Below are 15,285 nucleotides of genomic sequence, written 5' to 3' on the forward strand. Positions count from 1 at the left end.
TGTGCACTCCAGAAGAATGTGTATTCTGCAGCTTTAGGATGAAATGCTCTGTCCATTAAAAAAAAAAAAAATTCAAATTTCCTTGTTGATCTTCTGCTTAGATGATCTGTTTGTTGCTATGAGTGGGGTTTTGAAGTCTCCTAATAATATTGTATTATTATTAATGTGCTTCTTTAATTTGGTTATTAATTGGTTTATGGGATTGGCTGTTCCTAAATTAGAAGCATAAATATTTATATTTGTTAGATCTTCTTGTTGGATAGACCCTTTAGGTATGATGAAGTAGTCCTCTTCATTCCTTACTATGGTCTTTGATTTAAATCTAATTTGTCTAATGTGAGAATTGCTACCTCAGCTTTCTTTTGATGCCCACTGGCATGATCAATGCCACCCCCTCACTTTCAATCTGGAGATGTCTTTAAGTATTTGGATGTCTTTAAGTATACAGTATATGGATGGGTCTTCTTTTTTTATCTAATCTGATACCGTGTGTCTTTTGATTGGAGCATTTAGCCCATTTACATTCAGAGTAACTATTGAAAGATATGAATTTATTGCCATTGTATTACCTGTAAATCCTTTCTGTAGATTGTCTGTTTCTTTCTAGTCTATGTTACTTTTGGGCTCTCTCTTCACTTACAGGATCCCCTTTAATATTTCTTGCAAGACTGGTTTAGTGATCACAAATTTCTTTATTTTCTGTTTGTCCTTATAGCTCTTTATCTTTCCTTCTATTCTGAATGACAGCCTTGCTGGATAAGATATTCTTTGCTGCATGTTTTTCTCATTTATTGCCCTGAATATATTACGCCAGCCCTTTCTGACCTGCCAGGTCTCTGTAGATAGGTCTGCTGCCAGTCTACTGTTTCTAATATTGTAGGTTAAGGAGTTCCTGCCTCAAGCTGCTTTCAGGATTTTCTCTGAAATCTGCAAGCTTCACTATTATATGTTGGGGTATTGATCTATTTTTATTGATTTTGGGGGGCATTCCCTCTACCTCTTGGACTTGAATGCCTGTTTCCTTCTCCAGATTAGGGAAGTTCTCAGCTATGATTTGCTAAATTTACCTTCTGTCCGTCTTTCTCTCTCTCTTTCTTCTTCCTCTAGGACCCCAATTATTCTAATATTGATTCACTTTATGGTATTGCTGATTTTTTGAAGTCTCCCCTCATGGTCCATTAGTTGTTTTTCTCTCTTTTCATCAGCTTCCTTCCTTTCCATTATTTTGTCTTCTATGTCACTGGCTCTCTCTTCTACTTCATTTACTCTAACTGTTAGAGCATCCAACTTAGTCTGCATCCCAGTTAGAGAATTTTTAACTTTGGCCTGATTAGATTTTATTTCTGCACAAAGAGATTCTCTAGTGTCTTTCATGCTTTTTTCAAACCCAGCTAATAACTTTACAATCATTATTCTGAATTCCAGATCTGACATTTTATTTATATCCATATCACTTAGATATGTGGCAGAAAGTATTACCTCTGGTTCTTTCCTTTGTTTTGAATTCTTACTAGTTATTTTGCCCACAGAAGAATGGACGAACAAGAGAACAGAACAAAACAAAACAAAATCAACCACAGTAGACATATCCAAAGAGGTCAGAATCCAAAAAAGGAAAGAAAAAGAAAAAAAGGGTGAAAAAAGAGAATATAGAATCCCAGGTGGACAAAACAGGGTGATCCACTTTGTCCTGGGTGTACTGGGGTCTGTTTGTTAGAAGATACTAAATCTCAAAATTGTAAAGAAAGCAAAACTTATATATAAACAAAAATAAAATTTAATACAATGAAAGGAAACCAGAAATGAATATATCTATAAAATATAAATGTAAAAATGTTAAATATTAAAAATTCATGTTAAAAAATAACTTAGAAACAGAGTTGATAAAATAAGGAAATAGTTGAAAAGGGGAAATTTTTAAAATTGAAAGATAAAAGAATAATGAAAAAGAGCCCTCAAATTCTATATAATATTTTCCACTAGTGCTGGAGTTTTGCAATTCTGTGTGCTTGGTAAACTTGATATTCTCCTAATGCTATATAGCTGGTCATCTTGTGGAGGGACTTGCTGTGCTGATTTTCAGGAGTCTTTGCCTGGTTAGAGTTGTACCACCCTTTGCCAAGGGGCCAGGCTCAGTGTAAGCTGCTTTGGGTTCTTCTATGTAGCTTTCATTCCCTGGAGGCTTTCTGTACTACTTCAGAGGACGAAAATAAAAAATGGCAGTGTGCTGATCTCCAGCCCTGGAGCTGAAAGATGGTGGCCCCCTCTCTTTCTTAAAACCTCAGGGAAAGGCAATCTTCACTTTTCAGAGTGCCAAACTCTGCAGACTCCTGCTCTATGCACCCACAACAATCCTCCTGCCATAGGCCTGCAGGGCCCCTGCATAGACAGCAGGTTTGTGGTTTATGGCAAACCAAGCTGCAAGCCCACTCCCGGGCTCACTGACCATAGCCACCCTGCTCCAGTGCTTGGGAACTATGCTAGCTCAGGCATCCCTGTTCTTTCTGTGACCCCAGGGATCCCGAAACCACACTCTCCCATCTAGGATTCTGCCCCACTTTGCCACCTGAGCACCTTTCAGGCAGGGACATCTCTCAGTGGGGCAGACTTCTAAAACTCCTGATTTTGCACTCTGGGGCTATATCACTTTACAGTAGCTGATTTATAGCGGCTCCCTCTCCCCACTGTTTATCATACTATATTACATCTCCTCAGATTCACTTCTCCACACCACTTCTTGCAAAAAATGGTTGTTTTTCTATTTGTAGAATTCCAGCAATTCTTTTCTTACATCTCAGGTTGAATTCGTAGGTGTTCAGAATGCTTTGACAGTTATCTAGCTAAATTAAAGGGACTAGATGAAACCAGGTCCTTTATTCTTCCACCATCTTGCCCCCCACAACTACCGCATTTTAGATAATATTTTACCAAATGGGCTAACCTAATATCCTTGGTCAAGCTGTCTATTCCAGCGTTGCCACCCATATACCCAGATTTATTTGGTATTGTCTGATGTATGCTACAAATGTTTGGTCAAATGATTACTAACAGAGAATTATAGAGCAGAGTCATATATTCTCAGGTCCTAAGAAATAGATGGCCCCATAACAGGGCGATCAATTCTGATCTGCTACCAAATCTGGTGGAGCCTCTTTTGTCAAAGGTTTATACACTGAAAACTACCATTTTTCAAATATAAGTGAATTTTGTCTTTTTTCCTTCACCTATTTAGCAGGATTCTACTTATCTAGAATGGCTGAGTGGCAAACTAAACGTGACATATTCTTGAGTTATCTTTCTGGACATTGGTGTCATTCTAAATATATGGTCACATTTACAATGACATTTACATATACAGTAAACATACAACCCATCATTGTCAACACAAAAATATGCTATGTATTAAGGAAAGACTTGACTCAGTTGGTTCCTATGATCAATAAGTTTAGCAAACTCTATTAGGAAATAGAGCAAAGAGGAAAAAACTATATACATACTTCAGATTTTAATATATTCTTCAGCTTGTTAACCTCCAAATTAGTATCTTGGACCTTCTGTTTTATGTCATTAAGTTCATTGTGCGTATCATTCAATTTTTTAGACAGGGCCTATAAGAAAAAGATAGCTAGATTTGACTATGGAAAAAGTAAAAAAAAAAAAAAAAAAACAAAAAACAAAACAAAACAAAAAACCCTCTGTGTCAAAAATCACCATAAATTTTAAATATTTTTAATAAATAGTGATAAATAAAAGTTAATATACCTAATATACAAAACTCATAAAAACCTAAAACACCCCAAATTCTCATGCCTTTTAATATCACACTCTTCACCTTAAGACCTTGCAACTCCTTCCAATGAGTCGAAGTCCATTTAACCACACCTCTATCTAAACTTGCCTTCACAATTTGTTTGGCTAATGGAACAATAAACAATAAAACACAAATACAGACTTGAAAATTATTTATTTATTTATTTATTTATTCATTCATTCATTCATTTATTTATTTATTTTCTGGGACTTTTGTTTGCTGCTTTTGAGAATACTGCAACTATTACCATGTGAATAAATCTGGGTGAGTCTGTGGGATTATGGGTGACATGAGGCCCATTATCCTACTAGTGAAAAAACAAAACAGAAAACACAAGAATCAAAATAGTAAATAAGCGAAGAACCCAAGCAGAAAATTCACAAAAAGTATGCACAAGTAGATAATACTTGAAAAAAGTTAAAATTTACTAGTAATCAAAAATATGTGTTTAACTTTTTAAACTTTTGGATTTTTAAATTTTAATTTTAAAAATAATTTTTAAAATCAAATACTATGTTGCCTATCAAATTAGCAAAGAATTAAAGTTACTCTGTTATGGCAAGGAATAAGCATTTCCATGTATCTTGGTGTAAACATAAATTTGCATAAAGCAAATCTGTGGTCTGCTACCTGTTATCTATCATCTATTTCAAGAAACATTTTTAAATGTTCATAAAAACAGGAAAGACAAATATGTTGTTTTGGAAAAATATTTTTTGAAGGTGGGACATTGATACATAAGTATTCACTACCTTTGAAAATGTCCACTTAGAAAAGTTTTTTTTTTTAATTTATAAAACGAACTTCATAAACTCTGATTTGATTTAAAACTAGAAAAATTTAACATAAAGGATGTTCACTAAGGCAGTATCTGTTATGGTGAAAATATTCACATTAAGTAAATGATGTCATAAAAAATAGTATCTACATAGTCCATATACAAGATATCTATGATAAATGTTTAGAGTAACTTTTTAAAAAGATTTTACTTATTTATTTGACAGAAAGAGAGAGAAAAAGCACAAGCAGGGAGAGTAGAAGGAGAAGCAGGCTCCCCGCTGAGCAGGGAGCCCGATGCGGGACTTGATCCCAGGACCCCAAGATCATGACCTGAGCCAAATGGGGCAGTCGCTTAACCATGTGAGCCACCCAGGTGCCCCTAGAATAATTTTTAATAACAAAGGAAAATGTTCATCTATATTTTGTGAAAAAGTCAGGATAAAACACTAAAAATACTTTCTCCTAATTTTTTTAAAAATTGTGATTTTGAGGATGATATTTTTTTAAAGGCTTCTGCTTTTTAAATTTTCTATGATATGGTACTAAACTTGTGGTCCACAGAGTGATCCGTCTTCTACCCCTTGGGCCTATAACTCAAACAAAGGGAAAAAACTATTCCTGAACAAATGTAAATTGTTTAAACAACAATTTTCTTATGATTATTAAAAAACATTTATGAAGTTTACAAAGCAGAGGAGTGCATATGATGTCACAGTAAGCTAATAATAGCTACAAGAGATTTATCCAGTGATTACGTTAGATGCTCCAATGAGTGCTTTTCAGGAATATTTTCATTTGCTTTCCATTTCTACATATATAAACTGAGATTCAGAGAAGTTAAATGGTATAATCCCACAGCCAGGCAGGACATTCAAACTCATGAATCTTAAATACTCCACTCTACTGCCTTATCATGTAGAAAAAAGCTTGATATAAAATGGCATGTGGTTTTATCCCAGTTACATTAAAAATTCATGTAAATGAAAGTATAAAAAGTATTTAAAACACATGGAAAATCAGTAAAAAAAATACGTTAACATATTTTTACCATTTTGCCATTTACCATTAACATGGTAAAAAGTGTTCAATCTAGTTTTTCACAAATATAAGGTATATTTACTTTTAGTCTATTTGCTCTAGCTATAAGTAGAGTATATAAAAGTAGATCTTATTCATATGTTTTTTATTGCTATACATTAACTCAAAAAAAAACTTTCAGAATAATTTTAGATTTACAGAAAAGTTGTGAAAATGGTACAAAGAGGGGCGCCTGGGTGGCTCAATGGGTTAAAGCCTCTGCCTTTGGCTCAGGTCATGATCCCAGCATCCTGGGATCAAGCCCTGGGATCGAGCCCGGAATCGGGCTCTCTGCTCAGCAGGGAGCCTGCTTCCTCCTCTCTCTCTCTGCCTGCCTCTCTGCCTACTTGTGATCTCTGTCTGTCAAATAAATGAATAAAATCTTAAAAAAAAAAAATAAAGTGGTATAAAGAGTCCCCATCTACCCTATACTTGATGTCTTCTTACATCAGTGTGGTATAATTATCACGTATTAATGAAACAATATTGATATATTACTAACTAAAGTCCATATTTTATGCAAAATTACTTTGTTTTTATATAGTATGCTTTTTCTATCCCAGGGTCCATTATTCATTAATTTTTTTTAAGAAAATATTTTATTTATTTATTTTCAGAGAGAGGATGTGTGAGCAGGGAGAGGGGCAGAAGGAGAGGGAGAGATAGAATCTCAAGAAGACTCCCTGCTGAGTGTGGAGCCTGATGTGGGCTTGATCTCACCTGGGCTCAATCTCCCCACTGTAAGACAATGACCTGAGCTGAAATCAAGAGTCAGAACCTTAACCAACTGAGCCACCCAAACATTCTTCATTAATTTTTGACCAAAGTATTTTAACAGCTCAGGCAATTTTTTTTATAATAACAAATTATTGCAGTTTTATATCTGTTTATATAAATAAAAAATATTTAACAATTAAAACTACAGACTTTCATGATGCAAACTAAACACACTGAGAGTGAAAGCAAGTGAGGGCACCATTTAGACAAAGTCATTTTAAGTGGGGTAAGAAAGCTTCCAAAAAGAGTTTTTTATGCTCAAATTAAAATAATGATATTGGAAATGAAGAGTGGATATACTGAAATATATTGGCTTAAAGAGGGAATAATTATAAAATTTCCCAAAGAATCACAGTGCTAAAGAGGACCAAAATATGTAGCGTAGTCCATACATTCATACTTAAAAAAATAATAGTCCATCAAATAAATCTATCGGTCTCTCAAAAGTTTCTGAAGACTTTTATCGTCCTTTGTTAATATGTTCAAATATTTATTGTCAAGGAAGTACTTCCTAAGGTTTAATATAAATCTATTATATCACCACTCCCTCTTTCCTTTAATACGTCATGTCTGAAAATTTCATTTAGAAATTATGTGGCATATTCTGTGTAATAAAGATTTAAAAAATGGCTGATTCCAAAGTCTGAGCTCTTCTACAAAATGAAATGAGGACTGTGTCTCAGAAAAAAACAAAAATTGTCTTGGAGAAAAAAGATTCTAGGTGGAAATATACCTGGTTTTCTTGTTTAGCTTTAGAAAACTGTTCTTGGAGACCGTCATTCTCATGAGCCAAGAGATCCCTTTCCCTGGCAATCTGAGCCAGCTCATCATTTGTTTCATCCAATTGCCGACGCATTCTGGAAATGTCTTGTTCACACATAATTAGGGCTTCAGTAGACTGTCTATTCCACAGATCAAATAATACATAAGAAGAGACATTTTACCAAAAACAGAATAACAAATTCTCATAAGATAGAAGAGTGACAGTTAAGCAAGAAAACATTTGACATTTTAAACACATTTAAAATTTAAATATAGCTCACAGGAATTTCTCTATGTTACCTACAGTTCACAATAAAAAGGGAGGTTAAATATACATAATAGTCAATGATTTGCTAAGTATTTCAAAACTTCTGATGTTCCAAGTATAAGAAAGCCTTCATTCTACCTCTAGCTGCTATAGCTTAGCCTTCTTTGCAGGTTCTTTGTCCTTTGTCCTCTTAAAAATTAATGGTTCTCAGGGCTTAACTCTCAGCCTCCTTCCTATTCTCACTCTACCCCTTACTCAGAAAATCCATTCATAGCCATGGCTCCCAGCCCCATCTTCAGATGACTCTGAAATCTTATCTCTAGCCTCAGCCTCTTCCTTAATACTTCAGACTAATATTTAACTGATTACTAGACATATCTACAGAAAAGTCTCAAAGGCTCTTCAAATTCAGAGGAAAATCATGTGTTTCCGCATACTTTCTTAAAGCCCAGTTCATCCCTAGCCAGAAACCTGGCATTCTCCTAGATTCTCTCCCTCATAAACACCTCACTCCTCTCTCCCAACCCATCTACCCCAATCTAGCATCATCTCTTCAGCCTGGGTAATTTTTCTAACACAAAAATCTTCCCAATTTTCTTTAATGATTTCTTATTGTCCAAAAGATAAAATCAAGACTCATTTGTCTATACCACAGGCCTCTGCCTAGTTAGACTTTCCTTCTACTGCTTCTCGTATACTTTGGGTTCCAACACACTTACCTACTTGTCATTCAAGAGGCTCTTGAATGTGATCTGTGGTTATTTGCTATTCCTTTTACCTTTACATGGCTAACACCATGTTTTCTTTTACTTCCCTAGACAGACTTATGCTTCCTTTCAACATTAGAAAGTTATCACCTCATAGGTAATACTAAGCCCCTTGTCTCCTACTGTCTTTGTACCTAACATTGTACTTTGCCCCCAATAAGAGCTCAAATTTTGGTGGAGTGAACGATTTACCTTGATGCCTGTTCCATCTCAGCAATGATATTCTTCATGCCTGAAATGGTCTTTTCCTTGAAAAATAATACAAGTATTAAATAAAAAAATTATTTTAAACAATTTCTCTTAAAACTACATGAACAAAAAGAAATCCTCCCTTTCTGATTCCCATTCAGTTTTAAACATTCACATCTATTCTTTTCTACACTTTAAAACTAAAGCATATATATCAGTGTACATGTACTGGATAAAAGCAAGATTATGCTTATAAAAGACCACACTTAGGTACATTGGTATGAAATCAATATAGCAAATACTTTGTTAAAATGTTCTGTGTAGTCACCTAGCAACACAAAGACCCCATAATCACCCTGTTCTTGTTGGCAAACCAGTGGTTTGACATTGGAGTGTTGTATACTGGGAACAGAACTGATTTACCTCCTCACTTCTCCATGTTGTAAAACCCAGCAAAGTGAATTATGTAACACTAATTTTAATTCTGAGCAATAATAACTGTGATCAAGTAAATTATTTATATTAGTCATCAACATCATCTTCAAAAAGCTATTCCAAATGAATTACTTATAGAAGTATACTATTAATTTTAGATGTAAGCTAATAAAGAGATAAGCATTAGGCATAGAGCAAAAATGTAAAAATAAACTACTGACATTCTCCCTTTTTGGGTATAGTGAGGGAGAATTAATGGAATCGGTTAAGGCTTGGGGTGTGAATATCCTAATGCCATCAATACCATCCTTACACCTCATCTTTCTAAAACTCCCATTGATCCTGAACTAGTTATATATAACTATACACAAATAATTAGGGCTACATTAGATCTTAAAAAAAAAGGAAGAAAATTATTCTTTCATTAAGGAACTACATTTCATTTTGCCCTTTGAATTTTCAAATCCTTAGTAACCAAGCAGTAAGATGAAAAACTAAATCCGTATTTCCCAACCAGTTCTGTTCCTGTTCTTTAGAGAGACAGTTGTGTGTATGTGAGTGTATGTTAGTTATCTTCCTTTATTCATGTGCTCCTCTTGAGGGTATTTTAACTCCAGTTTCCCATTCTGCTTTCTGGTAAAATGGTGCAGAGTCCACATCTGGCAGTAATGAATAGCAGGATATAGTTAAAATACGTATTAGCAAAACAGTTAAACCCCTTTAAGAAGCACAAACCAATAAAGAGAAAATACTGCCTAAAATGGAATATTTACACAAGGTTTTAAAATATAACAATACATTTCTAAATAAATTCTATCATCTAATTCTAAAAAACTAACTGAACTTCTAGTGTTTCTGAAAGCCATTAGTTGGTAAAACTTTAAATATGGGTTATAATGACATCCTTTATCAGCAGAAATTTATATTGGAAGTAAGATTCTCTGAGAACATTGTAAAGCATCCAGACAATAAAAATCACTGGGTAAAATCTAATATCCTCTTACCCTATTTTTCTCTTAATATGACCCTAATATCATTATTTCCTAAATTGTTGAGATCTATGCCATCATTATCAATGTAATATTCCTTGTACAACCTCAATATGCTTATCCAGAGATACAGACTCAATTATTAAAAATTCAATGTGAAAAGGATGGTCATAAATCTACTTGGAAAAAAGAAATGAACTAAAATGTTTCACAAATAGTTCTGTTATTATTAAAAAACTGTGAACTTGCTATCGAGTTTTCTAACTTTAATTGGTAGCAACTAGTAAAATATGCTTTAAAACTATGATTACCAGAAAAAAACTTCTCCTTATTCACTATAATGTAGGCTTTTTCTATAGTAATCTATTTATGTAATCACCAGATTAGACTGTAAAGTTACTGCTTTTTACTGAAGGGTATTTGCAAATTCAGTTCTGAAATACTATTGTAGAGAATATTTTCTCTTTTGAATGTCTAACACTGTTTTAAAAAGTTATTTTCCCTTCAGAGGATGGATGTGCTTACATTCATGATCTTTTTTTTTTTTTTTTACATTCATGATCTTATATGAAGGTCTTGATTTTGAGATGGATTTGCAACTCAATATTTCTCATGAAGAAAAAAATAATGTTGGCAAGTTAGCAGAATCGAAAATACATGAAATATTAGATATAGCAGAGGAAATCAATTTAGAAATTTCTAAATAATTTGTTTCTAAATGTAAGTGTTTTTAAAGAAAATCGTGCCAAACTATTCAAAAAGTATTCTGAATAAAATGAGAAGTAAAACTCCACTTCCCCAAACCCATAAAATATCAAAAATATTAAGGCATAACTATAAAGTAATGAGTCAGCCTTTTCAACAAATCAAAATTTACTATCTCATGAACTTAGATAGCAAGATCTCAATTGTGCTCATGATTCCCAAATCTATTAACTTCACTTCAACTTTCTCTCCAAACTTAAAAATCCAAGAGTCTATGACTATTTCAACTATGTGTTCCAAAGACATGTCAATAATCTTCCTAAGCCTGTTTTATTTGTTTCTTAGTTCATGCACAGGAACTATCCATGTAGTTTCTAAGTCAGAAAGCACATCTTGTCAATCTTCCCTAAAAGATCTGTTTTCTTACAGATACTGCTACTATCCTAACAAAATTCTTATTGTTTTACTCATGGCTGGTATCCTTGTCACTACACTCATTTCCCTATAGTCCATTCTTTACATGGATTAACAAGCGCCAGAATATTTGTTTCAACAAAAATATCTAACTGTGACACATCTTTTACAGTATTTAAATGATCCTCTATATCCATGATGATAGAGTCTAAACTCAATATCACATGTATTTCTATGATTTGTTGCTTAACCGTCCCACATCATCTTTTGCCACCCAGCCCTCCTCCCATACTGACTTCTCTTGAGATTCTTTTATGAAAGTCACTGGGCTTTCACAGAAGCTGCTTAACCTGTCTGGATCTCCCATTCTCTCACTGTCCCCTTTGTCTAAATCTTGTCCCGGCTATTCCTAGTCATCAGACAGCAGCCCAGGCACTTCCTGGAAGGCTCTCTAGATCTTTCTCCTCCCCTAATCCAACCCCCAGCCTGAATAAGATGTGTTTCTGCCTAACTCCATTTGCACATTATGTACATATTGTTATTGCACTTAGCACATTCCATCATGATAACATCTTAATTTATCTTTCTCCCAATTATACTGCAGCCTTATGGAAGGCATACCAACTCAACCTCAGTTTCTAACATTGTACCTGGTACATGCCAATAAATGTTTGTTAAATGCATGGATGGGTGGATGGATGGACAGAGGGATAAATGAATAAATTAGATCCCTTAGAGAGGGAAAAGATTATTATTATAATGATGCTACCTTCACTTAAATCATTCGTGGGAAACAGTTTAGGAATTGTCTTCAGAATTGGTTTATGAAATAGAAAAGGGTATCAATATTTCTCTGCCTTTTTGGCAACACCTTTGTTAGCGTTCTTTGAACAACAAAAAATGTGGGATGGAGCTTATCATCCATCTTTATTTACCAGCTACATATGATCTATTCTCAAAGGCTGAGGAGGATGCAAAAATATGCTTCTAGTTTTGAGCACAATCACAAAAGGCAGTTTTAATGGACATATTGCTTCCCAAAATGGCTGTCTGAAAATATAAGTTCTGGTGTTCTTTTAAAAACAAATCTGTCTCACCGTTTTATTACTATGCTTCACATTTTGATATTTGAATTAGTTATTACCAGTGAATGTTAATCACAAATTTATGAGAGAAAATCAATTTTAAAAAATTAGTGGATTTGAACACTCAGTTCCCAAGATTATCTTGAAATTATCTTTGAAATTTTCCAAATCAGATTCTATAGTTTCAAATCTCTAGAAAAAAAAATTGAGAAAATTCTATTATTTTATTCAGATTCAAGTTCAAACATTTCTTTTAAAGCACAGTTCTCAGAACATACTTTCATTGCCAAACTCTCTCCAAGGGATGCAATATTCTCAGATTTTTTATCCAAACATGCTTGCAGGCATTCCTTTTCTTTAGCCAGATCGTTGAGGGTTGCACCAAGAATGCTGATTTCTTCTCTCTGGGCAATACTTTGCCTGGTAAAATTGTCTAAATATGTAATCATAAAGGCATTGCTTTAATCAAGATAATTTTTTTTCTAGTTCAAGCAGATTAAAATGTTTTTCAAAGTAAATTCTCCTATATTGTGTTCAATGACTAAAAATAAGTACTGTATCCCAAACAAAAAATAGCTTTCGTTGTTAGTGATTAAAAACTAAGATGAATCATGAAATTCTAAATGACTCATAAATGTAAAAGCACAATTAACACATTTAAATTAGAACAGCAAAGGAAAGCTCTCTATCACAAGTTCTTGAAGTAGATTTACATGTGTGGTGGAGGAAGAGATGGTGCATGAGTAGTCAAAATAACCTCTCTCCCTCTAATTTCTCCACCATTGTACAGAACTTGGTAACTAAAATAATATAATATTTAATTAGTTCATCTTCAGAGTCAAATGTCTCCTGATATTTTGATTTTTCTAAAGTTGGGTTATAAAAATTCCAGGGGGGAAAAATCCCATAAAGTCTGATTTGATTTGTGATAATAGTGTTAGTGTTGTGCCAACAGTGTCAGTGTTGAAGGCTTGATTGACTGATATAGAATAGCAGTTTTCAAATTGCGGTTTTTCATCCAGCACCATCAGCATCATCTGGGAACTTATTAGAAATATAAATTCTGAGGTCCCATACCAGACATTCTGAATCAGAAATTCTGAGTGGGCAGAGCAATTTATATTTTCAGAAACACCCCACCCATGTGATTCTAATGCATGACAAAGTTTGAGAACCACTTGAGGATTAGTAAAGATACAAAATCCTTGGCCATATCTTACTTCAAAGAGCCTAGCTCCAGTGATGTTTATTAGCTCTTCAAGTCATTCTGACACACACCAAAGTTTGAGAAACCCTGGTCCACAGCTCTACAAGGGAAGTTTGTTACACCATACCACAAGGTAAATCCTTGGCAACAGTCATCCAGAGCAGTGCTAAGGGAGGTAAAACCATATGCCAAGAGGATGATCTATACAGTACTTAAAAATACATCATGTCCCTTTTCCAGAGAGTACTGTCTTTAAGGTAAATCACATGCTTTGGGTATTCTGTTATTTGAGTTCTTTCTCAATGGCATAAAATAGATACATTTTAAAACTCTAAAACACCTCTACATATCTCCTTGCTTAAAAAAAATTCTCGACCTCACATTCCACTCAAGCTACCATACTGTTTTTCTGCTTCTGTTAATAGCTAAGTTTAAGAAACTTCTATTCTCTCCTGTCACTACCTCCTCGCTTCCCAATCATTCCTCAACCTACTCCATCTTCCACATCCAACACTCCATTCACACTTTTTTTGGTCAATGTTACCAAAACCTCCAATGTGCCAAATACAATCAATATTTTTCATTCTTACCTTCTTTCTCAAAGATATCTGAATATTGATCATACCTTCCTTTTAAAAATATTTTGCTCTCTTGCCTCCCAAAATAACACTCACTTCTGGGTTCTCTTACTTCTTTTGCTGCTTCTTACTGAGTCCTGGATCCTCTTCTCTTTCTCTACATTTTCCCTAGGCAATTTCATGGTTTTAAAATATCATTTATATGCTGATGTGTCCCAGATGTTTATCTTTAGCTTAGATTTCTCTTCTGAGATAAAAACTTATCTCTTTAACTGATTACCTTACATTTTTATTTAGACTTAAAATATCCAAAAATGTCTTCTTTAATATTCCCCTTCTACAGTTCTCTTGTAATATTTACTATTTTAATAAAAAGCATTTCTACTCACCTAATTGTTTATGCCAGACATTTTTTAACTACAAAACAGAAAATGTTTAAAAAAAATACTCCCCATTTTAAGACGGGCTTTTTAATAGTCCTGACCAAAATTTTACTTTACAATTATAAGAAGATTAAGTTATGACCACATTTTCACAGAAATCACTGGTAAGAAACATAAATAGGTTATTTCATAAAGACAATTTTCTCTATGAACCCAAGTGATAGCATATAGTCAAACATATGTACATTTGCCACCAAAATAATATACAGATATGTATTATGTTTTATTACAACACTATGGACAAGCCATAATGTAGTATGAACAGTTGTAAACTTACAAGGGATCAGGACAAATTTACAAAATGTCACTGTTTTGTTCAGCAATTTCTTCACTGAAAAATATGAAGCCATGTCTAAATATTTATGGTCCTAAATATAGTAAAAAAATTTTTACTATCAAAGAAAAAACACATTTTTCCACAATTCTTAAGTGATAAATGTTTAATTTATGGGCTATTTCCAAGTTTATGTTATAACTGAAGAGAAGAAAACACGTTTTTCTACCAGATTGTAAAATATATATATTTATCATGGGGAAAAAGCTCACCAATTTTCTCATCCAAGCACATAATTTTCTCCTGAGTTAGCTGTAGCTCATACTTTTTCTTAGCAAGATGTCGCTGAGTATCCGAAAGATCTTTTTCTGTGTTTTCATATAAAAGTCTGTAAACATTTTAATAATAAAACTAATTCTGAAATTTTTATGTTTTATCAACATTTTAGCGTATTTAAATATAAAAACTGGTAAGGACAGTAATACACATTTTTTTCTTTTTGATTTTTTAAAATAAAAGTACACTAAAGGAAGTTTGGAGAATAAAGAGTAAAAAGTTCTCCATCAAAATCTACTATTAGGAAAAAAAAAGCTACTATAAAAAAGCATTTTTGTGTTCAGTATTCAGTACTTTTTCACAATATATTTTTTAAAGTTATCATACTATACATTCAGAATTGAATCCTGTTTTTTTTTTTCACTTACACTTAATCTTTAATATTTTT

General features: G+C 33.5%; 1 protein-coding gene across 6 annotated transcripts in view; it reads right to left on the reverse strand.

The window, feature by feature from the left end:
- Window positions 1-15,285, reverse strand: part of TSGA10 (testis specific 10) — a 151,475-nt gene that overhangs the window by 84,738 nt on the left and 51,452 nt on the right. For all 6 annotated transcript variants that reach the window (XR_006606012.1, XM_045077804.1, XM_045077803.1 and 3 more), the window contains exons 10-14: window positions 14,834-14,949; window positions 12,338-12,492; window positions 8,435-8,490; window positions 7,179-7,347; window positions 3,498-3,608 (exon numbers count right to left, since the gene is read on the reverse strand). Coding sequence is in view for 5 of the 6 variants with exons in the window: in XM_045077804.1 (XP_044933739.1) it covers window positions 3,498-3,608; window positions 7,179-7,347; window positions 8,435-8,490; window positions 12,338-12,492; window positions 14,834-14,949 (607 nt within the window). In the remaining variant the exon portion in view is untranslated. The remainder of the gene's footprint in view (window positions 1-3,497; window positions 3,609-7,178; window positions 7,348-8,434; window positions 8,491-12,337; window positions 12,493-14,833; window positions 14,950-15,285) is intronic.

Source organism: Mustela putorius, unplaced genomic scaffold, assembly GCF_011764305.1.
Source record: "Mustela putorius furo isolate JIRA1106 unplaced genomic scaffold, ASM1176430v1.1 tig00000224_pilon_pilon_pilon, whole genome shotgun sequence".
Lineage (NCBI taxonomy): Eukaryota > Metazoa > Chordata > Mammalia > Carnivora > Mustelidae > Mustela > Mustela putorius.